This window comes from Pan troglodytes, chromosome 14 (assembly GCF_028858775.2).
Source record: "Pan troglodytes isolate AG18354 chromosome 14, NHGRI_mPanTro3-v2.0_pri, whole genome shotgun sequence".
NCBI lineage: Eukaryota > Metazoa > Chordata > Mammalia > Primates > Hominidae > Pan > Pan troglodytes.
The window spans coordinates 39,649,267-39,676,020 of record NC_072412.2 but is presented as its reverse complement, the minus strand read 5'-3'; the positions used below and the strand labels follow the sequence as shown (position 1 = coordinate 39,676,020).

At 42.7% G+C, this 26,754-nt stretch overlaps 1 protein-coding gene across 1 annotated transcript in view; it reads left to right on the top strand.

Moving 5' to 3' along the window:
• Positions 1 to 21,302, top strand: part of FOXO1 (forkhead box O1) — a 110,517-nt gene extending 89,215 nt beyond the window's left edge. The window contains exons 2-3 of the mRNA XM_522749.9: positions 16,236 to 17,587; positions 18,062 to 21,302. Coding sequence (XP_522749.3) covers positions 16,236 to 17,573 — 1,338 coding nt within the window. The 3' untranslated portion in view covers positions 17,574 to 17,587; positions 18,062 to 21,302. The remainder of the gene's footprint in view (positions 1 to 16,235; positions 17,588 to 18,061) is intronic.
• The last annotated feature ends 5,452 nt before the right edge of the window (positions 21,303 to 26,754 follow it).

Sequence of the window (26,754 nt, the reverse complement as noted above, 5' to 3'; positions counted from 1 at the left end):
TCAGGGCATCTGGCTGGTGGAAGAAGAAAGGAGGATGGGATCTGTTGAGGGTAAGGTTAACATCACATAAAATGTTTATAATCGAATTCTGTTGTGGGGAGTGCTCAACCTTTTAAAAGTTTTCAAGAATTGGACCACTTGTCTTCTAGTATGCGTGTGGGTGGGGGGTAATCATGCCTTTCACATTGAGGAGGAGGGGTGGGTGGGTGGGGGGAGTCTGATGCCACTGCAGCTTATCCTCATGCCCCTGCAGTACCCCACGGCCTTGGCCCTGAATCTCCTGTGCATCCACCAGGGTACTGACTAATGCATGAGTATTTTGTTGCAGCTTTATCCATGTTTGTGTGGAACAATCCATGGTTACATTGTAGGCCATTATTTCCTTTAATTTCCTTTTAGCTGTTCAAAACAACCTGAAAGATGTTATAGTTGAGCCTAGACAATGACATCAAGGAACAAAAATAAACCTTCAAAACGTAAGAACCAAATTTTTATGCCAAATCTTGTGAATGATGGATAAAATGTATGAAAGCAGTCAGCTTCATGGAGGGAGACTTTTAAAATCTGTTTTCAAAACAAATGGTCCTGGCCCCAGCATCCTGCCCTCCTTTGGCTATGAAAATATCAGATTATGCCGTAAGTTTGAAAACAATCAAGTATCCTTCAAGTCATGAGACAGAAGCCAAAGCTTGAATCGAAAACCCTGTCATTTTCAGTGAGGGAGACAGCGAGGGAGACTTGTTTCTAGAGGCCCTTCTCTCAGCACTAGCTGCAGCAGCTTCCTGTTAGGTGGGAGAAGTACCACAGCCAAGGACAGCAGCTCCTGGAGATGCTTTTACTTATCAAGAACAATGTAGATGTATGCAAAAATACAGACACCCACACACAGTTACATTTGTGGATAATCAGAAATATCTTTCTGCTTTCCCAGCAGAGCCCAAACTCTCCTCCTATCATCCAGGTGGGAAGACAGGTTTGGCGCTTTGCTCTAGGTTCTGCATTATAACTTTACTCTGTTGTCCTCTGATCTTCCACTGGCTGTCCTGTGAGTTGCATGTAGGGTAAAAAACATGCTGCTGTGTTAAGGCCCCACCCACCGTACCTCCTCTCTCTCTCTCCTCCCTTTCTGTGTCTAAACTCATACATGGCCATACTGACCTCTTCTCTTTTCTCCAGACATACCTTACTAGTGTTTTTAAAAAAGTTTCCTCACAAACACTAATAGCTCATATTTATCGGACGTTCTGCACAGTGGTCAGTAAGTACTGTTAGTATTTCCTTCTTGCAGACAAGGGAACCAAGCCCAAAGATCACAAGAGCACTCATTTATCCAAGAGCACTCAGGCCGTAACTGGGTTTGAACTGGGCCAGTCTGGTTCTAGCACACATGTTCTGCACCACCACATAGTTTGTCTGTCAACATTGGTTCATGCTCTGCCCTACCTCAAGAATTCCCATCCCGTTTTATCTAGCAATCCAAGTCGTCCTTTGCTTCACGTCCCAATTCCAGCGTAGGGCCTTTCCTTTCTTGTTTTGCGTGTGCTGCACCTTAATGTTTCTGTGTTGTCAGCCTTCCGTACATATGTGTAAGACCATGGGAGGCAGGGAGAGCCTTGAGCCTTAATGCCTACTTGTTATTTCCACAGTATACAGTAGGGGCTTAGTAAATAATTGTTCATTGAAAATTACATTGATCGGTATTGATTTGACCAAATCAAAAGATCCTAATTTATGTTATTGAAATGTGAATGGAAATAAATTAACTTCTGAAATTGTCAGTTGATTGAAATACTTTACATTAGGTAGGCCCACAGATTTTCCAGTGACAAAAATGAAGATAAAAATTGATCTTTGGTTTGTATTCCCAATAAAAATAACTGACACAAGGTCCTTTGAGACCCTTCCTCCTTGGTGCCCTTCACTCCACCTACCCCCACCCCTGGCAAGTGCTCTAACACTGACTTGGGCAGGATGAACTGGACATGTTCTGTTCCAGTCCTGATTCTCTGAATGGTCCCTTATTTATTTATTTTTGTCACCCAGGCTAGAGTGCATTGTTGTGAACTTGGCTCATTCCAGGCTCAACTTCCTGGGCTCAAGCTATCCTCCTGCCTCTGCCTTCTGTGTTGCTGGGACTACAAATGTGCATCACCACACCTAACTTTTTGATTTTTTTTTTTTTTAATGTAGAGACAGGATGGTCTCATTGTGTTGCCCAGGCTGGTCTTAAACTCCTGTGCTCAAGCAATCCTCCCTCCTTTGCCTCCGAAAGTGCTGGGATTACCGGTGTGAGCCAACATGCCTGGCCCAAATGGTCCTTTTAAAGTCTGTCATATATTTCTGTCAGAGACTTCATGAAGATAGACCTCAATATATTGGATAACCATTTTAGTCTTCAAAGTAGCCATAAATTAAGCTAGGAATAGCAAGCAATTTTCGAACAAAATATTTCTTTAAAAGAGTTTTCTAGGTTTGGCTATTTATTATGTGTGATAGATTTTTTAAATGATTAAAATGTGAAACTTTTCTTTTTGGGGGTGGTAGGGTACCACTGAAGAATGATTGTTTTACACTTTGTTCAGTCAACAGCAGTTCTAAGTCATCCATTGCAATCTTAACTAGGCTGTCAGAATTTAGCTAAATTAGTTTTCTCAGTAATCAAAATGAAAATAAATTGAAATACCAGAGACTACATGTTGGTTCAGAGAAAAGTGATCTTTGAGAGTTGAAATGCTGAAGTAATCTGTTAGACTGACCTTACTGCTCATCTCTTTGTTATATAAGTATCTGTGACAGTAGAGCCAATAATTTCTAATAAAAACCTTGCATTTTGTTCTAGAATATCATGAGTTTATAGAATAATTCTCGAATATGCTTGAAATTGGTAGCATTCTTCACATGTATAATCTGTTTTATGTTTTCCAAACATGTTCTCATTTAATCTTCACAATGCACCATTGAGTTATTTGGTACGGAGACACCAGGGCATCATACAGCTCAGATTCACACGCGCAGTAATGATCTAACTTGGACACAGACATACACGCCCTGACTTCTAGTACTCTTCCTACTGGACCATATTGGCAACTTCGTAGTTTTAAGAGAAGTAGAGAAAAGGCATCTCCAAATGTGCTAATACATACATTGTGGTGGAAAACTAGCAGCAGGTCAGAGTATCCTTTTTAAAAATTTTTTATTTTACTTTAAGTCCTGGGATACATGTGCAGAGTATCCTTGAATAGTAGCTTGGAAGAGATAAAAAACCATTTGTACTTGTGTGCAAGATTCTAGCCACAATAGTTGATATTCAGTTCCCTTTTGGAGGAAATTGAAAGTGAAAACGCTGGAACAATGAGGACTAAAATTCCAAAGAGGAGTTTAAGGTGTACCATCGCAAATTATTGGCTTGTGTGGGAGATTCTAATTTTCTGTTGGTTTGAATCATCCTAAAAAATGGTTCATTTAATCATTCATTCCTTCTGCCTTTGCTCGTTTGCCCGAAGTTATTAAGATAAACTGTATATAATTATCTTTGTGTTTTCATCCTCAAACACAAATGTGTATTGCGCATAGCCAGTGTGTTTTAAAAGATCAAGACTTTTCTTAAAATGATGTCGATAACTTCCAAAGGCAACTGTGAGGTTTTTTTGTTTTGTTTGTTTGTTTGTCGTTTTCTTTTGTTTTGGTCTTTGGAGGTTTATAAAGATAGTCTTGTCTTAATGTATGACAACAATATTATCCATGTTTCCAAAAAAGACATGATTCGAACTGCAGCATTAGAATAAAACATTTAATATTTAATACAAGGAACACTGTCCATATGGTAAGGTTTGCTTAGTCATTCAAGTGGGGACCCTCAGGTGGTTCAGGGATCCCTTTTTTCCTACCTGACATTCTCCCTTCTCTCTGGAGCCCAAAGAATTCCTAGTGGGATGTCCTCAAGTCATCTAAATGTGGTTCCAGGGCAGACTCAACTTGGAGCCTTCCAGAATTCCTTTAGCCCAGGAGTAATCTTGGGGAAGCACATTCTTCCTGGGCTGGCTTGCTTTGACCTGAGACTGCATTTAAGCTGAAAGTCCTGGTGGGCACCTCTGACACAGATGTGCCCACATCTGGTGGAGTGCCAGTGACTGCGCAGTGGTGAAAGCTGCTCTGCAGGCTTCTTTTCTGCTCAGCGGGTGCTAAGTTTTCAAACAGACATGAACATGCCCACTGGGGTGGAAATTTGGCCTTACAAATAAGCAAAATGTAGGCTTCATTCATGTTAGGTGTGTGCTGATGGGGATGTGTGGCTTTAGTGTGGGCCCATTGAAGAGGGCCAGGAGGAGTCGTGGAGGCTTTTTAGGTATGTTAATGAAAGCAGCATTACTGAAACATATATGTGAGCTGCTTTTGGAGTCCCCAAACACGCCTGGGCTTCTGGTGATGCTGAGGGAGCAGCAGTTTGTGAGGGGGACCATGTCTTTTGTATTATTTAGAAGGAAGGTGTGGACAGCAGGGCTGTTGCGCAGCAGACCTACTGTGTCTTAGAGTGTAATTGTGCTCTGCCTCCTCAGGTGGATCCCTGATGTCTGTGGGAAGCTGGGCCACAGCCCTGACTTGGGCTCAATCTCTGTGGTGGTGGGAGTTTCTCTTTAGCATAAACCTGGGCCCAAATAGTTTTGCTATTATTGGGTCAACCCATTTGGGAAGCTATTTGATTTGAGACAACCTTTGAATAATATTTGGGTGGTATATAAACAAACATATATATTTGGCAGTCTCGAGTCGTTGTTGCATTAGGCTTCCTAGAAAGAGTAATGGGCAAGCTGGTGTCAAGATTCTACGTAAACCCTACAGGAAAACCCAACATTGCAGGTAGTATAATTCAGAGTGTTACACTTTATTGCAGTTTGCTGTTGTTTTTGTAATCTGGATTATCATATCTAGGTCCCAAAATAGGAGAAAAAACACATAAATCTAGACTTGGTACTCTGTTTACTAAGGATTCTTAGTAAACAGACTATGCGAAAAAACACATAAATCTAGACTTTGTACTCTGTTTACTAAGAATTCTTAGTAAACAGACTATGTATCCAATAGATAAATTCTTCCCTAGATTTTCCAGATAGCAAACATATTTAGGATAAAAACAGTTCTACATAGTACATGCTATGGGTGGGATATTGTCCTAGGGATTTTAATCTGTCAAAGTTTCAGTGTTCTTGCTTCTGAATTTATATCCATAAAGTTTTTCACTGGCTTCTGTAAACAATTCGGGAACATACCTTGAATATACATTTACCTAGCATGAACAGGATTAACAGGCTCATCAATGTAACGCTGACAAAATACTTTAAAATTCACTTTAGTCCTTTAAAATTTTAGAAAGCTTTAAAATGGATCAAAGTATTGGTATGGCTATGCTTTATTTTATGCCTAATTTAAATTCTTCATCAGAAGAGAGTAGATCCTAATGCGTTCTCTGTTTTTGGTTTTAACTTTGTTGTGCCTTAGTCTTCTGGTAGCCAAATAGATAAGGTAGTTAATTGCGTTATAATGCTGTGCGTTTATAGGACCACTGCAGATTAGAAAAATTGTATGGCCTATAAAACAGACAAAGATTTTCATTAGGAACAGCAGAATTACTTCAGCGTCAAATGAGTTTCCTCTTAATACTCTCCTATGGTGGGGCCTTTTGCATCTGAGACAGCCATTAGGCGGAAGCAGCAAAAAGCATGGGTATTCCAGTAGTTAATTCAGTCGAAGTTTCAGGAAGGCCCCTTTAGGTCACTGATGGGCAAGATGGGGGAGTTGTGGCTGTCTGCTGTGGATTTGGCAGTACCTGGCCTCTGTGCCTCCCTGGGGAGGAGCTGGTGAGTGGGTTAAAGGGTCCCCAGGGGTAACTGCAGGCTGCATCAAAACTAAATCAATCCTAGGGGAAACAAGCTCCACTTTGAAATCCTTGGTAGCCTACAGATCTCTTTTTTTATTTATTTTTTTATTGTACTTCAAGTTCTAGGGTACATGTGCACAATGTGCAGGTTTGTTACATAGGTATACATGTGCCATGTTAGTGTGCTGCACCCATTTACTCGTCATTTACATTAGGTATATCTCCTAATGCTATCCCTCCCCCTTCCCCCCACCCCATGACAGGCCCCGGTGTGTGATGTTCCCCATCCGCCTACAGATCTCTTCAAACAAGGCATTTAGAAGAATTTTAGCTAGATGAAATTTAGTCTCTGGATATCCACCACAGGGACCTTATTAGCTAGGGTTGATGACATTCATTTGAGAGCTGGCCTTGTTTGGGTTGTGTGGTATCATTAAACCCAAGCGTATGACAGTATGAGATAGTTTCTGTTTTCCAGGCTTTGCTTAAACAGGGGTCCACATTAGCACCTGATACAGAGGGGTTATAGAAGGAAAGTGATTAAGATGAATGCCTTGTGATCTGGAGCTGGTGTCTAAGGGGATTGCTCGTTTCTGCCTCACCTGGATTGTTTTGGGATTTGTCTTTCTGGGGTAGTTTGTTTCTGATAGTGCATAGAGCCCATAGTATTGAATGGTACAGGAGACTTCCATTTCACTTCCTGAAAATTAAAGGGCTTTGCCCTTCCTTTCACAAAACTGTAGATTCCTTTAATACAGGGTTCTCATGTGGGACACAGTGAAATTTTGTAGTGCTGCTTTTTAATTACTACCTTCTGAAATGCAAAAGCTTTGGTGTGGTGTAATATCATTAAGTACATTTTCTGTTCTGTCCCTGAAGGGGTTTTCTTCAATCCTAAATGTATGAGGTTATTGGCTGAAATGTTACTCTGAAATATTTAGACCTTTGGCTAATAAAGATCAGACAAACCAGAGAACATCCTCCGTTGTAAAGCTTTCTGCCCCCGGTCTTGTGGGCTAGTGGCGGCCCCCTTCTTCCTTCTTTGTTCCTCAATACCATAGTCCCATTTACTTGTAACGCACCTCTTTTGTCCTGTAGTACATTCTTATACTCCTTGACCTCCTGACCTCTTAGGGGTCTTTATTTTATTTTATTTTTGGAGACAGAGTCTTGCTCTGTTGCCGGGCTGGAGTGCAGTGGCGCGATCTTGGCTTACTGCAACCTCCGCCTCCCGAGTTCAAGCAATTTTCTTGCCTCAGCCTCCCAAGTAGCTGGGATTACAGGCACGTGCCACCACACCTGGCCAATTTTTGTATTTTTAGTAGAGGCGGGGTTTCACCATGTTGGCCAGGATGGTCTCCATCTCTTCACCCTCGTGATCTGCCTGCCTCGGCCTCCCAAAGTGCTGTGATTACAGGCATGAGCCACTGCGCCTGGCCTAGGGGCTCTTTTAGAGTTTGTTTTCCATAAAGTAAATAGTCATGGGTGACTAGTGTTTGTGAAGAGATGAGAAAGAACATCATTCTAATAATCACCATCCTGGATATAATTTGTCATCAGTCCAGGTGCAGTGGTGCAGGCCTGTAATCCCAGCGCTTTGGGAGGCTGAGGTGGGAGGATCAGTTGAGGCCAGGAGTTGGAGACCAGCATGGGCAGCATAGCAAAACCCAATCTATTTAAAAAATTGTTTAAAATTAAAAATTAATCTATTATCAGACGACTGCTGTATCTCCCTTAACTTGAACAACATCCTGGACACACGTGTTCTGACATAGGTCACCTCAAAAACCGACAGAATATGCTAGTTAAATGCTCAAATTCTTTCATTTAAAATTTTCTTAACAGGGAGAAAACACAATTTTTCTGTAAATGAAGGATTGCAGCTCAGTTGTGAGGACATTGGAAATAAGCCTGAGGAAGGCTGGTTGCCTTTAAACAGGAAGTTTGTGATGAGTGACTTTTAATGAAGTTACAACCATTCATAATGGCTTAAAAAATTGTTGTTTATGTATTCTTTCACTTCCTAAAACAAAATAGCCAGTGTTTATTGTCATTGTGTCAGGTGATGCACCAGGCAACTTCATGTATATCATGTATATCATGCCATCCGTACATGTAACTGTTTTACAGATGTGAAAACAGGCTTAGTGATGAGATCCAGGACCTACTCAGAAGGGCCCAGCAGTAACTCTGCCTCCAGAGCCGGCACCTCTGGTTCTGCCTCACAGTGTACTTCGCAAGTCCATGAAGCTTCTCCTGACACCTATGAGTTCTTCCATTTGTCTTTTTAGTACTATTTGACATGCAAGCATAATCTCCTACATTCCTTTTGCAGTGGATAGTCACATTTTTCCTTCCTTTGGAATGACTGACTAGAGTTAGAGATAAAGCTGTGTAACTAAATTTGTGTCTATAGCGGTTTGAGACCATAGGTAAGGATTGGCTTGGCTAAGGGAGGAATATTGCATGTTCTTGGTACTTGTTTTACATTTCTTCCAGTACTAAAGCTCCATGTGGTTCAATTTTTTGTAAATGAACACCCATAAGTTTCCCATCTGCGTTGTAATCTCTCTGAACTTTGCTTCCCTAACATAAAACAAGAGTGTTAGACCAGATGACCTTCGAAGTACCTTCCGGTTTTACCAGGCCACCAGTCTCTGTCCACAGCCCTGGGATCAGTGGAGATGCTTTAAGACCTCTGCACAGTGGAGGTAGCAGTGGGGGGTATAGTGGTCTTTGAGGATATTCAGGCAAGAAGGAAACGATTCTGGGAAATGAACCAGCCTTATGGAAGGATCTAGGGTGTAAGCGTGTAGATTAGCTATTCTCAGCAGATCTTGTGTTAAACACTTTCTAACATTGATCTACATACTGTCTATTGCTAACGTGTGTCTACTGACAACTCTTGTAAAAAAAGGGTTGGCAAAAGGTCATGTTTTCCTTCTGTTTGCAAACAAAATGGATTATTTTTAAAAGTTGTTGTTTTATTAGTAACTCTTAATGGGAACTCTGTTGAATAGATTTTCCTACTTCAGTTTGTTTTCACTTGTGGAAGTGCAGGAAGAGCTGGTGTAAAAGAGAGGAAGGAGGAGGAGGGAATAAAGGCCATGCCGGGAGCCTGCATAACAATCGCACACATTGAGAAAGTTCACAGAAATTAGATTAAATGCTTTGGAAAAATCTAGTTTGCCTAGCATTTTGAAAGAATTTCTAGAATTTCTGGGACAATGAGTTCATTTAATCATATGTTCCAGTTTCTGAGTGTGAAGTTCTTTTTGTTGGATTTGGTGGCTGTTGCTCACACCTTCACGCAGGGTGGTGGGCAGTTCCAGGTAGCTGGGGGTCTCTGGGGACCTTTCCGCTTTCCCTGTGAGTCCCCACAGGTTTTCCCTAGGATGATGCTCACATCTGAAATGCACGCTTCAGCTGCTATGGATTCCTGCCATAAAGAAGAACCCACTAGAATAAGAGCAAATCACATTGTGTAAATTTTTTTTTTTTTAAGACGGAGTCTCGCTCTGTTGCCCAGGCTAGAGTGCAGTGGCGCGATCTCGGCTCACTGCAACCTCTGCCTCCCAGGTTCAAGTGATTCTCCTGCCTCAGTCTCCCGAGTACCTGGGACTACAGGTGCCCACCACCATGCCCAGCTAATTTTTGTATCTTTAGTAGAGATGGGGTTTCACCATATTGCCCAGGCTGGTCTCGAACTCCTGATCTTGTGATCTGCCCTCCTCAGCCTCCCAAAGTGCCAGGATTACAGGTGTGAGCCACCACGCCCGCCCACATTGTGTAAATTTATCACCTGTTAAGGCAGAAAATGAGCTTTGTAAACTAGTAAGCAGAATTATTTCTGCTCCCTCAAGGTGCACACAAGTAACCTCAGCCTTAAGTATGTTCCTTTGATTCTTCTTAACAGTGGTGAAGGCAAGGGGATAGTTTTTTCAGCCAGCAGTGGGGTTGCAGGTAGAATCACAGAGCTTTGCTTTGAACCCTAACTGGACAGATCATTTCCTGAGTCTTAATTTTTCCTTTTCCATTTCTAAAGTGAAGCCAGTAATACCTGCCTTATAGGGCTGTTGCAAGGATGGAATGAGATGTATTGACAGCAGTAAACTATAAAATACATAGTTTATATAATAAACTATGAAATAAATATAAAAATATAAAACACGGGGTATGAAGGCCATCTAAGGGTTTCATGAGCAAGGTGTATTCAGCCTTAAGTTGAGGTTTTGCATTATTTTTGGTTAAATATAAAGACCAGGGTAATCATAGAACTGCCAAGCAGAAAGAAATGTAGAATGTAGCAGTGGTGTGGAGACCCCTGGCTGACAGGTGGTGGTCTTCATATAGGCTGAGGGACAGGCTAGATGCATGTCAAGTGGCAGCTCAGGTTGGAAGACAGGAGTTGGGGATGTGAGAGTCCAGGCCAGGGTGAAGAGAAGTGGCTGGGAAGGCAGCCAGGCTCAGCTCTTAGGAGGCAGAGAGCTGCAAGCAGAGGGTGGGACCAGGTCTCTTTTTTCAACCCAGTCTTGAGGGATGGGGGCAAAGTCAACCTAGACTTGATTTAGAGCTAGTTCTGTTCACTTGATCATCTTTATTGGGCCTTCAGGCTCCTAGAAGGCTACCGTGATAGACTGACTAGTGGTCTGTAAATGGTTTTTATTAAAAAAATCACATACCCTTTTTGATAAAACATGTATTTGTTTATACACTTTAAATATATTGTGTAATTATATAATACATTCACAAATAAGAATTTTAAAAGAATGAGATAAAAAATTTAAAGTAGGCCAGGCGCGGTGGCTCACGCCTGTAATCCCAGCGCTTTGTGGAGACTGAGGCAGGCAGATCACAAGGTCAGGAGTTCGAGACCAGCCTGGCCAACATGGTGAAACCCCGCCTGTACTAAAAATACAAATAATTAGCCAGGCGTGGTGACAGGTGCCTGTAATCCCAGCTACTCAGGAGGCTGAGGCAGGAGAATCGCTTGAACCTGGGAGGCAGAGGTTGCAGTGAGCCAAGATCAAGCCACTGCACTCCAGCCTGGGCAACAGAGTGAGACTCTGTCTTTTAAAAAAAAAAAAAAATTAAAGTCAATGAAAGTTGTAAAGATTTCATCCTGCATTTCAGTGGCTGATGATTGCCTTAGACAGTGGGTCTGGGAGCATCCTGGGGAGGGCATGTGTCCTCAGGGGTCTCTGTTTATGTATGTCATAAACATTAGTCTTATTTCTTTATAACCACATGCTGCACTGCTCTCACTTAACATGAGGCTTTTTTGTATGTTAATTACTGGAAAGATTGACTGGTTTGGGAAAAACAGTTCATTTTTCTCTTGACACTAGATATTGCCTCAGAACTGATTCAGATACTAAGGTGAGGCTGTCATACATAGGTCTGTAAAACACAGACATATGTTATTTTATGGATGCTATTATGCCAGTAGTGATAACAGTAACATTAGCTAATAGAGATTAAGGTAAGCCTTTCCACGCATACTATCTCATTTAATCTTTGCACCAACTTTGTAAATGTAGGAAATACTAATCTGTTCAACAGATACTTGAGTGCCCATATGGTGTTGGTGCTGTGAGGATACAGTGTACAAGAAGACAGACAAAGGTCCCTGTGCTCACTTGAGCAGCTCACAGTGTAGTGGGAAGTCAGGCATGCCCCCCCACCGCCCCAGGGATCAGACATAGTGGAATCATAAAGAGGGGTGAGTAAGTAAGGTCCCATGTTAGAGCTGCAGGATGGGATGAGGTCATCAAGAAATGCTTCTGGAGGGGACAGTTGGGCTGAGACAGAAGCTGGGGGCATGGAGGGCAGGGTGGCAGCCTTTGGAGAGAAAAGGTCCGTGTTCCTGGACAGTCTGTGGGTTGTGTCGTCCTATTAAGTGGCTCTTTACGTGTACTTATTTTCTCCCCAGGTAGATCAGAAGCTTCTGGAGGGCATGTTCTGTGTCTCATTCCTTCATGTCTTTCACTACTCCTTCCACAAAATAGTTTCCAGTAAATGTTAGTTGACATGAACTGGTACTCAAATGGATGGTTAAAAGATGTGTAGTGTGTAAGACACCATATCTTCCTTGTAATTTTTTTGGGGGTCAAGCAACAAACAGTTATTGAGGCTATGATATTAGAAATTAAAGACAAGCTTTAGCCCATTTGCTCTTTAAGGAACTCAGAATCTGAACATAGAACAGCCAGCAGAGCAGGTTGAACAAGCAAGTATACCATGTCGGGGTTCCCCGACTCCCCCATCTGTGGAGCTCATTGGGTCAGGCTTCCCAGGAAGCACATGCTGCACTGCTTGGGGTGGCCAGGCATGCAGATGGCAGATGGGGTGTGTGCAGAGGCTTGTGAGTGGGGCTGCAGAGAAACAAGCTAGTGGAGAGGAGATTGGCTGGCTTGTGTTTCTCTAGTGCCGTCATGTAGAAACGCTGGATTTGGGCAAGTGATTGACAGGGCATGAACCTCTGTCCTGACATCCTGCCTCTGTCCTCAGGTAATATTTGTTGAGAGTTCAAGGGCATAATATTTCAGAGCCCAGCAGCCCCACGCGGCTCTGCTGCGAAGTCCTTCTGGTGAACTGCTCTTCCATCCAGCCTCTCCTGTGGCCAGTAGGGGAGTGCAGACACAACGTCGTTAATAGCAACACATTTTTACAAAATTTACCTTTTCAAACCCCACCCCCTAGAAACCGTAGCTTCTTTAATGTCCCGCTGGCTGTGTGAAAAACAGGAATTTATGTAACAAGTCCTGCACAGCAAACCTTTTCCTGTTCGGAAAAAATTTTAATTGTTGGCAAAGTTAGGAGACAGCTCTGTTACTCAAAGAGCGACCTGAAATGTCCTCTTAGAAAAATATGTAATATGATGTTTTGATAAGTAGGAGACTGCTGTGGCTTTTTTTTTTTTTTTAAAGTCTAAATTAGTATATGTCCCACCTGAGTTAGTGAACGCTTCTTGAATGTTTTAAAGATTTCCTTATTATGTCTCCTGCAGTCTTTTTAAAAATGACCCCCAGCTGGGCTTGCCAGTGATCTGACAGGCTTATCATGAATGTTAGAGAGCTTCACCCCCTCTCCCCAAGTCAATGCAACAACCAGGAAGCTTCTATCTGGGAAGATCTTTCTTCCCCCTTTATCATTAACTAAATGTGACAGGGACAGGAGTCAAGCTTCCTCTCCTCCAGAGATTTCATCGGAGCTTATCTGTGTGTCTATTGTGTTCAAAGAACAAAACTGTCATGATGGAATATTGTGCAAATGCCTGGACTTCCAGTGTATAGAAAATGTCAGGGTCAGACTGCAGGGCTGCATTCCAGTGCTACCCCAAGTGCGGGCCTGCTGATCTTAAGGAGGAATTAAGAACTCGGTTCGGCTGGGGTTGGTGGGTACAGCAGACAAGGCTGTGGCTCTGTGAGCATACATGTGTTTGTGTGGCGCCTTCCCATAGGAATTTGGGGATCTTAGGGGAATGCAATAGGATGGGAGGGAAATGTACTCCCTGGCCTCTTTTAGGGATTCTTGTACCGACTCTAAGCCCCTGGCCCTCCTCACAGCGTGTCTCGAGGTGAGGGTAGATCTTGGGTGTGGAGGAAGGTGGGGATTCTTGGGAACAGGAGACAGTCACTGCCATCACCACACACCTGCTCCGCTCCAGCCGGGAATCTGGGGCTCCGGTGGTGTCTTCCCCGCTCTCACACTTCACTGTATGCTCTGGCAGGAGGGCTTGTCACGTAGCTGCTGTGTTGAAATCTTTAGGCGGAATGCAGTACAGAGAGTCAGAGGGCGTTTTGAAATGTGGATTTCTCAGCCCTGACTGCTGGGCCTTACCCTGACTTTTGCATCTCCCTTTAGAAAGTGAGACCCCTCCATTTTCTCTCTTCTACCACCTTTTAATGAGAGAAGACTTCTCTCCCAGTTTGTGTTGGAGCCAGGCCTCATCCTGCTGTGCAGAGGCTCTGCTCAGGCGCAGTGGTTGGCACTCGGGCCCGGGCGTCCCGTGTCAATGGCATGAGGATGTGGGCGCTGTGGCTGCACCCCTGGGTGACCACAAATCCAGCCAGAGCCTTTTTGTGGTTGAGAAGAGGGGCCGCAGAGATGCAGGGGGCATGGTCAGCTGAGCCTTGCATCCAGTTGGCAGAGGAGGCCAAGAAAGCTGGGAGACTGTGCACATTCCAGGGTCTTAGGGCACCCAGAATCCCACTCCTTGGGAGCAGACCTCTGAGGAAAGAGGCTGCTGAATGAACAAGGTGTAGTGGCTGTGTGCCCTGTACTGTGCTGGGGGCCAGAAGCTATAAGACAAGGCCCTTCCTCCTGGGGAGCTCACAGCGTTTCCCTCGTCTCCTTTTCCACGTGTCCCACGGACTCCCCTGAACGCCATCTTACCATGTGTTGTAGAGGAGGTGAATCAAACCATGGCTTTCTCATCTGCAGCCTGGCTCTGGTGTTTCTGCTGAAACTTGGAGAGACCACCTCTGGCCCCTTTCACCATATATTTGCAGTTGTGGGTTTGTATCTGTACTACTTCTAAGCTCCTATACATACCACACTGAATAGGAATAGAGAAGCAGGACTTTGGGGCGCAGGATACCACTATTCTAAGTTGGGATCTAATATTCCCTTCATGGTGACTGCTTACATGCCAGGCACCGCTGAGCATTTTTATGTATCTCATTTAGTACATGTAACAACCCTGATAAGGCTCTGTAATTTATCCCTGCTTTACAGGTGAGGAAACTTAAGACACATTAGGGGCTAGGCAGCTTCCCAAGGTCACCTAGGTAAGTAAGTAGCAGAGCCACCCAGGAAGTACTCAAAAGAAAAATTGTTGGTTTTTCTTCCCTAGTTGGCCTAGGGATGATAAACATGGCATGATTAGTTATGAAGCTGCGGTAGCTTGAGTGTTAGAGCTCTTTGCGTTCTCTGTCATTTCTTCCCATCCCAGGTTGTCTGTTTGGACAGTGTAGCCCCTGGCTACGTGGAGGTGTGTCATGGAGTTAGTTGGTGCATCCTGCTCATACTACTGGTCATTGGTAGAACTGGAGGGTAGGGGCACTACTTGAATTAAAAAAAAATTTCTTTTGGCAGGTCAGCTTTCTCAAATACAAAAGCAATGACTCTGTTTTCCTTACATTCACTTGTATTTGCTTAATGGGCTTTAAAGGTGTGAATGAATCCAAGTCTTATTAATTTGGGGGCCTTTAATTCTTGATCAGCTCTATATTTCTATATTCTTTTTTTTTTTTTTTTTGGCGACAGAGTGTTTAACTCTTGTCGCCCAGGCTGGAGTGATCTCAGCTCACCGCAGTCTCCTTCTCCTGCCTCAGCCTGCCAAGTAGCTGGGATTACTGGCGCCTGCCACCACACCCGACTAATTTTTGTATTTTTAGTAGAGATGGGGTTTCACCATGTTGGCTAGGCTGGTCTTGAACTCCTGACCTCAGGTGATCTGCCTGCCTTGGCCTCCTACAGTGCTGGGATTATAGGTGTGAACCACCATGCCTGGCCTATATTCTTTATTCTATATATTCTATATTCTTTTGTCTTTTTTGTTTCTGTAAGTATGTGGGCCCAGTAATATAAAACTTCTTTATGTAAATGGCACAGGTTCAAACTGAAGAGAATTGGCAGTAGTTTTAAGGATAGTAGAATGGAAGGGGTTTTTCATAGCACTTTGATACAGAGTACTATTGTAGCTAAGCAAAATTTAAGCGGTTATTAAAACCAATTCCTTTGATTTTTCCATAAAATGTAGCTGTATAAAAGAAGGTATTTACAATACTTTTTATTAAATTTTGTCCCTTCATTAAATTAAGATATAGAATTTTTTTTTTTTTTTTTTTTTTTTTTTTTTTTTTGAGATCGAGTCTCACTCTGTCTCCCAGGCTGGAGTACAGTGGCACGATCTCGCCTCACTGCAAGCTCCGCCTCCCAGGTTCACGCCATTCTCCTGCCCCAGCCTCCTGAGTAGCTGGGACTACAGGTTTGCACCACCACGCCTGGCTAATTTTTTGTATTTTTAGTAGAGATGGGGTTTCACTGTGTTAGCCAGGATGCTCTTGATCTCCTGATCTCATGATCCGCTTGCCTGGGCCTCGCAAAGTGCTAGGATTACAGGCGTGAGCCACGGCACCCAGCCACAGATACTGTTTTTAAGATAAGATACTATTTATTCCTGTGCTATTTGAGATCTTTTGTAGTGGCTTCAGAGCCATTAGGACTGTTCAGATGGAAATCTGTAGCGCACACACTTAAGATTTTTTACTTGTTTTCCATGTAATACATGTAGAATAGGAAGTTTTGCAAGCAGAGAAGTATTGTACTTCTAATAAGATGTTTTGCCTTACAGAATTCAATTCGTCATAATCTGTCCCTACACAGCAAGTTCATTCGTGTGCAGAATGAAGGAACTGGAAAAAGTTCTTGGTGGATGCTCAATCCAGAGGGTGGCAAGAGCGGGAAATCTCCTAGGAGAAGAGCTGCATCCATGGACAACAACAGTAAATTTGCTAAGAGCCGAAGCCGAGCTGCCAAGAAGAAAGCATCTCTCCAGTCTGGCCAGGAGGGTGCTGGGGACAGCCCTGGATCACAGTTTTCCAAATGGCCTGCAAGCCCTGGCTCTCACAGCAATGATGACTTTGATAACTGGAGTACATTTCGCCCTCGAACTAGCTCAAATGCTAGTACTATTAGTGGGAGACTCTCACCCATTATGACCGAACAGGATGATCTTGGAGAAGGGGATGTGCATTCTATGGTGTACCCGCCATCTGCCGCAAAGATGGCCTCTACTTTACCCAGTCTGTCTGAGATAAGCAATCCCGAAAACATGGAAAATCTTTTGGATAATCTCAACCTTCTCTCATCACCAACATCATTAACTGTTTCGACCCAGTCCTCACCTGGCACCATGATGCAGCAGACGCCGTGCTACTCGTTTGCGCCACCAAACACCAGTTTGAATTCACCCAGCCCAAACTACCAAAAATATACATATGGCCAATCCAGCATGAGCCCTTTGCCCCAGATGCCTATACAAACACTTCAGGACAATAAGTCGAGTTATGGAGGTATGAGTCAGTATAACTGTGCGCCTGGACTCTTGAAGGAGTTGCTGACTTCTGACTCTCCTCCCCATAATGACATTATGACACCAGTTGATCCTGGGGTAGCCCAGCCCAACAGCCGGGTTCTGGGCCAGAATGTCATGATGGGCCCTAATTCGGTCATGTCAACCTATGGCAGCCAGGCATCTCATAACAAAATGATGAATCCCAGCTCCCATACCCACCCTGGACATGCTCAGCAGACATCTGCAGTTAACGGGCGTCCCCTGCCCCACACGGTAAGCACCATGCCCCACACCTCGGGTATGAACCGCCTGACCCAAGTGAAGACACCTGTACAAGTGCCTCTGCCCCACCCCATGCAGATGAGTGCCCTGGGGGGCTACTCCTCCGTGAGCAGCTGCAATGGCTATGGCAGAATGGGCCTTCTCCACCAGGAGAAGCTCCCAAGTGACTTGGATGGCATGTTCATTGAGCGCTTAGACTGTGACATGGAATCCATCATTCGGAATGACCTCATGGATGGAGATACATTGGATTTTAACTTTGACAATGTGTTGCCCAACCAAAGCTTCCCGCACAGTGTCAAGACAACGACACATAGCTGGGTGTCAGGCTGAGGGTTAGTGAGCAGGTAAGTTCACCCCAATATCAAAAGACCTTTTGAAAAATAGAACTTAAAAGCGAGGAACACAGTAACTTGCCATGGTTAGCACATCTTTGATGTCAACTGACTGCCCCTTGCAGAGAGGGATCTTTTATCATTCATTCTCTGTCCTTTTTGCAGCTTACAGTTTTCCTTCTGAGCTTACACAGAAGGAGGCTTCCTTTAACTGCTTTAAAGATTTCTTTTTGACAGTTCGATGGCTGCATCTTTTTAGTAGCTCTTCAATAAATGAATACATTTGATATAAATCAAATGCTGAAGGGTTTTTTGTAAAGTAGAATTTTCCCCATTGAATGATTTTAGAGCTGTTTGAGAAAGCTCTAGCTTTTTGCCCCTAAGTATGTCTGTCACTCTTAACATGTTAAGTTGAATTGATTTTAATTTGGCTATATTTTCATTGTGTGTGTATGTGTGTGTGCGTATGTATGTGTTTTTTCCTAGGTTACACTTAAAAGTACTTCAGATTGTCTGACAGCAGGAACTGAGAGAAGCAGTCCAAAGATGTCTTTCACCAACTCCCTTTTAGTTTTCTTGGTTAAAAAAAAAAACAAAAAAAGAAACCCTCCTTTTTTCCTTTCGTCAGACTTGGCAGCAAAGACATTTTTCCTGTACAGGATGTTTGCCCAATGTGTGCAGGTTATGTGCTGCTGTAGATAAGGACTGTGCCATTGGAAATTTCATTACAATGAAGTGCCAAACTCACTACACCATATAATTGCAGAAAAGATTTTCAGATCCTGGTGTGCTTTCAAGTTTTGTATATAAGCAGTAGATACAGATTGTATTTGTGTGTGTTTTTGGTTTTTCTAAATATCCAATTGGTCCAAGGAAAGTTTATACTCTTTTTGTAATACTGTGATGGGTCTCATGTCTTGATAAGTTAAACTTTTGTTTGTACTACCTGTTTTCTGCGGAACTGACAGATCACAAAGAACTGAATCTCCATTCTGCATCTCCATTGAACAGCCTTGGACCTGTTCACGTTGCCACAGAATTCACATGAGAACCAAGTAGTCTGTTATCAATCTGCTAAATTAATGGACTTGTTAAACTTTTGGAAAAAAAAGATTAAATGCCAGCTTTGTACAGGTCTTTTCTATTTTTTTTTTGTTTATTTTGTTATTTGCAAATTTGTACAAACATTTAAATGGTTCTAATTTCCAGATAAATGATTTTTGATGTTATTGTTGGGACTTAAGAACATTTTTGGAATAGATATTGAACTGTAATAATGTTTTCTTAAAACTAGAGTCTACTTTGTTACATAGTCGGCTTGTAAATTTTGTGGAACCACAGGTATTTGGGGCAGCATTCATAATTTTCATTTTGTATTCTAACTGGATTAGTACTAATTTTATACATGCTTAACTGGTTTGTACACTTTGGGATGCTACTTAGTGATGTTTCTGACTAATCTTAAATCATTGTAATTAGTACTTGCATATTCAACGTTTCAGGCCCTGTTTGGGCAGGAAAGTGATGTATAGTTATGGACACTTTGCGTATTTTAAAGAAATTTCATCTGCTTCTACTGAACTATGCGTACTGCATAGCATCAAGTCTTCTCTAGAGACCTCTGTAGTCCTGGGAGGCCTCATAATGTTTGTAGATCAGAAAAGGGAGATCTGCATCTAAAGCAATGGTCCTTTGTCAAATGAGGGATTTTGATCCACTTCACCATTTTGAGTTGAGCTTTAGCAAAAGTTTCCCCTCATAATTCTTTGCTCTTGTTTCAGTCCAGGTGGAGGTTGGTTTTGTAGTTCTGCCTTGAGGAATTATGTCAACACTCATACTTCATCCCATTCTCCCTTCTGCCCTGCAGATTAGATTACTTAGCACACTGTGGAAGTTTAAGTGGAAGGAGGGAATTTAAAAATGGGACTTGAGTGGTTTGTAGAATTTGTGTTCATAAGTTCAGATGGGTAGCAAATGGAATAGAACTTACTTAAAAATTGGGGAGATTTATTTGAAAACCAGCTGTAAGTTGTGCATTGAGATTATGTTAAAAGCCTTGGCTTAAGAATTTGAAAATTTCTTTAGCCTGTAGCAACCTAAACTGTAATTCCTATCATTATGTTTTATTACTTTCCAATTACCTGTAACTGACAGACCAAATTAATTGGCTTTGTGTCCTATTTAGTCCATCAGTATTTTCAAGTCATGTGGAAAGCCCAAAGTCATCACAATGAAGAGAACAGGTGCACAGCACTGTTCCTCTTGTGTTCTTGAGAAGGATCTAATTTTTCTGTATATAGCCCACATCACACTTGCTTTGTCTTGTATGTTAATTGCATCTTCATTGGCTTGGTGTATTTCCTAAATGTTTAACAAGAACACAAGTGTTCCTGATAAGATTTCCTACAGTAAGCCAGCTCTATTGTAAGCTTCCCACTGTGATGATCATTTTTTTGAAGATTCATTGAACAGCCACCACTCTATCATCCTCATTTTGGGGCAGTCCAAGACATAGCTGGTTTTAGAAACCCAAGTTCCTCTAAGCACAGCCTCCCGGGTATGTAACTGAACTTGGTGCCAAAGTACTTGTGTACTCATTTCTATTACTACGTACTGTCACTTTCCTCCCATGCCATTACTGCATCATAATACAAGGAACCTCAGAGCCCCCATTTGTTCATTAAAGAGGCAACTACAGCCAAAATCACTGTTAAAATCTGACTACTTCATAGAGTAGCTCTTAGGAAAATGTATCTTCCTCCTGAGTCTGGGTAATTATACCTCCCCCAAGCCCCCATTGTGTGTTGAAATCCTGTCATGAATCCTTGGTAGCTCTCTGAGAACAGTGAAGTCCAGGGAAAGGCATCTGGTCTGTCTGGAAAGCAAACATTATGTGGCCTCTGGTAGTTTTTTTCCTGTAAGAATACTGACTTTCTGGAGTAATGAGTATATATCAGTTATTGTACATGATTGCTTTGTGAAATGTGCAAATGATATCACCTATGCAGCCTTGTTTGATTTATTTTCTCTGGTTTGTACTGTTATTAAAAGCATATTGTATTATAGAGCTATTCAGATATTTTAAATATAAAGATGTATTGTTTCCGTAATATAGACGTATGGAATATATTTAGGTAATAGATGTATTACTTGGAAAGTTCTGCTTTGACAAACTGACAAAGTCTAAATGAGCACATGTATCCCAGTGAGCAGTAAATCAATGGAACATCCCAAGAAGAGGATAAGGACGCTTAAAATGGAAATCATTCTCCAACGATATACAAATTGGACTTGTTCAACTGCTGGATATATGCTACCAATAACCCCAGCCCCAACTTAAAATTCTTACATTCAAGCTCCTAAGAGTTCTTAATTTATAACTAATTTTAAAAGAGAAGTTTCTTTTCTGGTTTTAGTTTGGGAATAATCATTCATTTAAAAAAATGTATTGTGGTTTATGCGAACAGACCAGCCTGGCATTACAGTTGGCCTCTCCTTGAGGTGGGCACAGCCTGGCAGTGTGGCCAGGGGTGGCCATGTAAGTCCCATCAGGACGTAGTCATGCCTCCTGCATTTCGCTACCCGAGTTTAGTAACAGTGCAGATTCCACGTTCTTGTTCCGATACTCTGAGAAGTGCCTGATGATGTTGATGTACTTACAGACACAAGAACAATCTTTGCTATAATTGTATAAAGCCATAAATGTACATAAATTATGTTTAAATGGCTTGGTGTCTTTCTTTTCTAATTATGCAGAATAAGCTCTTTATTAGGAATTTTTTTGTGAAGCTATTAAATACTTAAGTCTTGTCAGCCACAATGTTGTCATTGGTTCAAATCTGGTATTTCCTTTGGAGGAAAAGGGGAACAGCCCCTCTGGGACCAAACCATAGTCCCCTGAGATGGGGAACAAGTACAATCCTTGATAACAATCCTGGAATACTTCATCTTTGGAATGTCTGAAAGTACATCCGGTTCAGTAATTACTAGGCATATTAAGTCTTATGTTAGAACAGACTCTGCTAAAGATAAAAACACCTTGAGGGCAAGTTAGGAGGGTCTGGCTAGGAGGTCACAGAGCAGATGCGGTGGATGGAGTGGCAGAACCCCATGGCTAAGGTCATAAGTCCTCCTCCAGTCACTACTGCACACCTTGCTGAAGGGGGAGGATCAGCCCTCCTTTAAGTGGCTGTAGGTGGGAAGTTTATGTTTGCTCTTTTCAGAAGATGTCTGAGGAATGAGCCAGGATTAGATTAAGATGGTTAAGATGCATTTTAAAATCATTGTGAAGCCCACTTTCTCCTAACTTCTGACTTTCTGACCAGACAAGTAAAGGAGCTGGAGAAGCAAGGAAAAAGATTATTCTGTTTATCTGTGTAGACACTGAGGGTCCATCCCACTTTCAGAGTATTTTAAAATTTACCCACTTTTGGAAGTGGAAACCCTTTCTTTAAAAGACGTGATAGCCAGAAGCCCAGTGTATAGAAGAGATGAAAGTATCTACCCCCATCCCCTGGGGCTCATGCACAGTTCAGTGTGAAAACTGTAGATGTAGTCCAAATGAGGAAAAACCCCTTGCTTATACCCTGGAACTCTAACCAGCTAGCCTTTCATAACTCTGCACATATATACAAAACTGCACATCCAATGTCATTACTTGAGGCCAGTTTCCAAGTTTTACATTAATTGATAAGCAACATATAGCAGGAAGGTTTCCCTGGGAGACCTCATAGGAGGAGCTCAGTGTTAGACTTTGTAGCCGGACAGGCTTCCTTCTTGGACAGTTATCTAGGCCCTTGATGTGACCAGAGCTGATAGTAGAATCAGGATGTGTACCTAGGCTTGTTTCTTGATCTGTGAATCGGCCACACTGGAAGACCTTTGCCTTGGCTATTGTTTCTCCATGTTTCAGGTGACCTATACCAATGACACTACACTGGTTGGTGGGTTAGGTAAGGTAGGTGGAGGGCTGTTCCGCTGGATATACCATGTTTAAAAGTGGCAGTCTCTGAAGCAGACATCATCACGTACACATCAAACCTTGTATCATCTAGTGGTGCTCATTCTGGGCCCAGGTGTATGAAGGTATATTCCTGGTAGGTTTCCTTATTACAGTTTGTTGTTTTGGTATAAAAGTTGCTTTGGTGAGAAATAGTTTAACACTTAAATTACACCCGTTACATTTATTGAGAAAATTATTGGGAAAAAGCGGATTGGGGTACAAGTCCACTTTTCAAATCATAGACTCTGGGGTGTTTTTTAGTTTAAGTAACTAGAAAAAAATGGAATTTCCAGTGGACTGGAAAGGGAGGTAACTATATGCAGGGATAAAGGAGAAGAACAAGTAGTCCTGGGTGGTGGTGGGTAGTACATCAGGAAACCAGACGTGAAGTGGAGCCGTAGGCCTTGGGAGGAAGCTATGGAGTGTCGTGGGGGCATCCGAAAGCTAGAGAGCTTTTGAAGCCAACGGGGAGAGGGGGCTTTCTGTTCAAGTGCTTGGCTTTGGTGATGTGGCTGTGAGAGGAGGGAACTCTGTACTGAGAAGGCATTCACCTGTTAGAAGAAGCAGAGTAAAACAGTTGGGGCCAGCTTTTCTTCCTTGACTGGTGGCAGGACACTTTTCCACCCCTAGGCCCTGGCCCCCATATTTCCACGAACTCCAAGGCTGAAGGAAATTTCTTGCCTTTAGTACCTTACTTACGCCATATCTCCCCAAAGTGACTCTTGTTTTCTTGGAAGCCACTGGTGGAAAGTAGAGATTTACATCCTTCAGGAAGAAGGTCGCTTGTTATTTGTCCTTTACATATTAACATCTGTGAGCTTAAATCCCCAAACAAGCAACTTTGAGAAAGAATTCCTACAAAAACGTATTGCAGATGGCAGCATAGGAGCCCTGCTGTGTTCTTATAGTTGCTAGAGTTTCTGCAAACATACTTGGCTTGTACTAAAATTGCTGCCCAAGTCGGATGACCTTAGATGAGACAGCTGCTTAGAATAAGGCTCACATTTTAAACCAAATTTTTCTCCCCTGATGAATTGGGATAGAGAGGAGGTCCATTTGCAGTTTAGCACTTGGTCCCAGAATAAGCCAGAGATGCCCACTTCTTAGTCTGTGCTGGTGTCAGGGACACTTGCAGTGTTTGCAGAGTGGGAAGCTCTGATGCTTGGGCAGCAATTTCCCCACAGGTAAATTGAGGATACCTTCTGTTACCTGCCTCACAGGTTTGATAGGAGATTAGAGCGATGAGGTAATGTCTGCGAATGGTTTCCTGTGTCAGGGAGAAAGCCTGCACAGCTGAGTGGTGTCACCTTAGGTAATAGTAGGCCTTGGGATGTTTCCGTAGTGGGGCTTCTGACAGCATCTCCCTGCAGGATAAGTGAGAGAACTATTTGGTTCATCCCCAATGTTTTTCTGTTTTTTGTTTGTTTTGTTTTGTTTGAGACAAAGTCTCACTCTGTCGCCCGGGCTGGAATGCAGTGGTGCAATCTCCACTCACTGCAACCTCCACCTCCATGGTTTGGTTGATTGTCATGCTCCAGCCTCCCGAGTAGCTGGGACTACAGGCATGCACCACCACGTCTGGCTAATTTTTGTATTTTTAGTAGTGATGGTGTTTCACCATGTTGGCCAGGATGGTCTCAAACTCCTGCCTGCCTTGGCCTCCCAAGTGATCTGCCTGCCTTGGCCTCCCAAAGTGCTGGGATTACAGGCATGAGCCTCCGTGCCCGGCCGCCAGTGTTTTTCTGCTTTCATATTTGCTGTGTTTCGTTTCTTAAGCAGGAGAGTGTAGACAGTTTACAGGGCCATTTCCAAGAGTGAGTAGGCCTGTTTTTCTTCAGCAACTCTAAAGTATTATCAGTAGTAAAACTGTAAACCTATATCTGCCCAATAAAAACTAGTATTGATATTTATTCCCCAAGAAGTTCCCCAACATGGACCCGTACTAAGGAAATTTACAGACATTTAAGCTTTCTTGACCTTGACCTCATCTCAGTCTAGAATAGACTCTGTGGGACTCCATCTGTAAGATAGGGAGAGAGGAGAGGAGAGGAAAAGCCTGAGGTCGATGGGGCCACAGTAGTGTGTGTTGCAGCCCAGTCACCTGGTCCACAAAAATGAATGGTTAAACTTGCAGAAGTTTTGTGAGCCAATTTTAAATACCTTCATTATCAACAAGTCAGATAAACTATTATATTTAAAAACAAAGATAGTAAGTCCTCAAAACTCTTCACTTTGTAATTATTGTATTCATGTTAGTCTTGTCCACCATCGAGGTTGTTGGCAGCGACTGTGTTGCATGGTGAGGATGCTGTGTAATGGTGTGCTACCATAACTGACCCCAGGTGTGTCTGCTCACTGCTTGAAAGCCAGATTCAAGAGACAAGTGTTGGTGGGAGGAAAAGCAGGATTAATTGGAAAGCCAGCAAACCGAGAAGATGGGGAACTAGCCTTCTAAAGTACCATCTTCAGACAGTACAAATTTTAGGCTCTTTTTATGTTAAGGGCAGAAGGAAGGGGAGGGGATTGAGATCAAGAGGTAACAGATAACCACCGACATCTGGGTGCCAGCAAGCGTTCAAGGAACTTCTTTGTCCTTGGTCAGGTCACAACGCTCCTATAAATCTTTAACAAAAACATAGTTGTTTACATACTTCTCCTTTAATCCCAGAGTTAGTTTTTAAAACTACATGATTGCTGTTTTTGCATATTAATAGTACTCTAAAATTATCCTTGCCTATGTGCAGAAATGGGTAAGGGCCACTTAAACCAAAATGGAGTTAGTTATGTTAGCTCTTGTGCTGTTTCACTGTTACATTGCTGCTGTGCTGACGCTAAGCAGAGTTTCAGCTTCACTAATATAATTTGGGTGAGAGTGAGAAATGGTTTAACAGTTAAATCACATCAGTTGATTGAGAAAGTCCCCTAATCTGAGAAAAAAAATGGATTGGGATGCAAGTCCATTTGTCAAGTCCTGGTTGGATCGCCACCATATGTTGGCTACGGATAAAAGTTGACCATAAAAATCAATGAAAGAATTCTGTGAGAATCAATTGACCTAATATAATTTACAGTAGAGAGTATTGTATGTTTTATTATTTGTAAATTGTTACTCATCTTTTATATCAGTAAATTCTTAATTTATGTACGTAAATACAGGCAGACGTTATTTCCCCACAGAGCAGGTTGTTAAACATTGGCCAACACATCACCAACTGGGTGTATGAAGGCATTAAAGGACTAATGATTTTGGTGACAGTAACAGGCAGAATGGGAGTAAGGGAAAGATAGAATAGGAGGTTGAGGGAGGGTCTGGGGTGAGGTCATGGCAGCAGGTGTCTGAGAAGCTGTGAAGTCCAGGGCCCTAGAGTAGAAGAGGTTAGGGGATGATAGGGCCTCAAGATTGAATGTAGCATGCAAATTAGATTTCAGAGCTAACCAAGGGACTTGGGGCGGAGAGGAGTCACATTTAAGTGCCAGTGCCTTTAATTTGGGGGAGAAATGCAGAGCCAGTAGCTGCTAGATGTCAGTGACTGGGAAGGGCACACAGAAGGTTAGGCTGATGCTGTAAGCATGGATACAGCTTTTAACATGAGGGTACAAGAGGAAGATTCTGGAACTGGAAAAGGAATGCAAAGGATGCCAGTTCTGCTTTTTAGACTCATTTTTGATGGGAGGAATTATACCTGCATACTGGGGTTACTGTGGAAATTAAATAACCTGAGTTAACCCCCTATGGTAGTGCTTGGCATATAGAAAGGGCTCACAAAATGAGAGCAATCAAATGTTCTGATTTGCTTAGGTAAAGATGTTGTCCCAGCACAGTTATGGTTAAGTTCCTCTTGTTACTCAAAGTGTTCAGGTTTGGGTGATTAATTATATGTTCACCCTATTAACAAATGACTGCTTTTTAATTACTCCCTGGAACCCTCATCTCACAATGGACATACCAAGAGCACCCAGTGGGTGAGAGGACTCAGAGGCCCCCTGGAAGAATCTTTCACAGGCTGGAGGGTTATTCTTCTGAAGGAATGTTAGCCTGGTGTCTCAGCATAAACTTGAATCTATGACACATACTACCATCTGAATGTTTGTGTACCTCCACCGCCCCATTTAAATGTTGCAAATGTTGAAATCCTGACCCCTGTGGTGATGGGGTTAGGAGGTGGGGCCTTTGGGA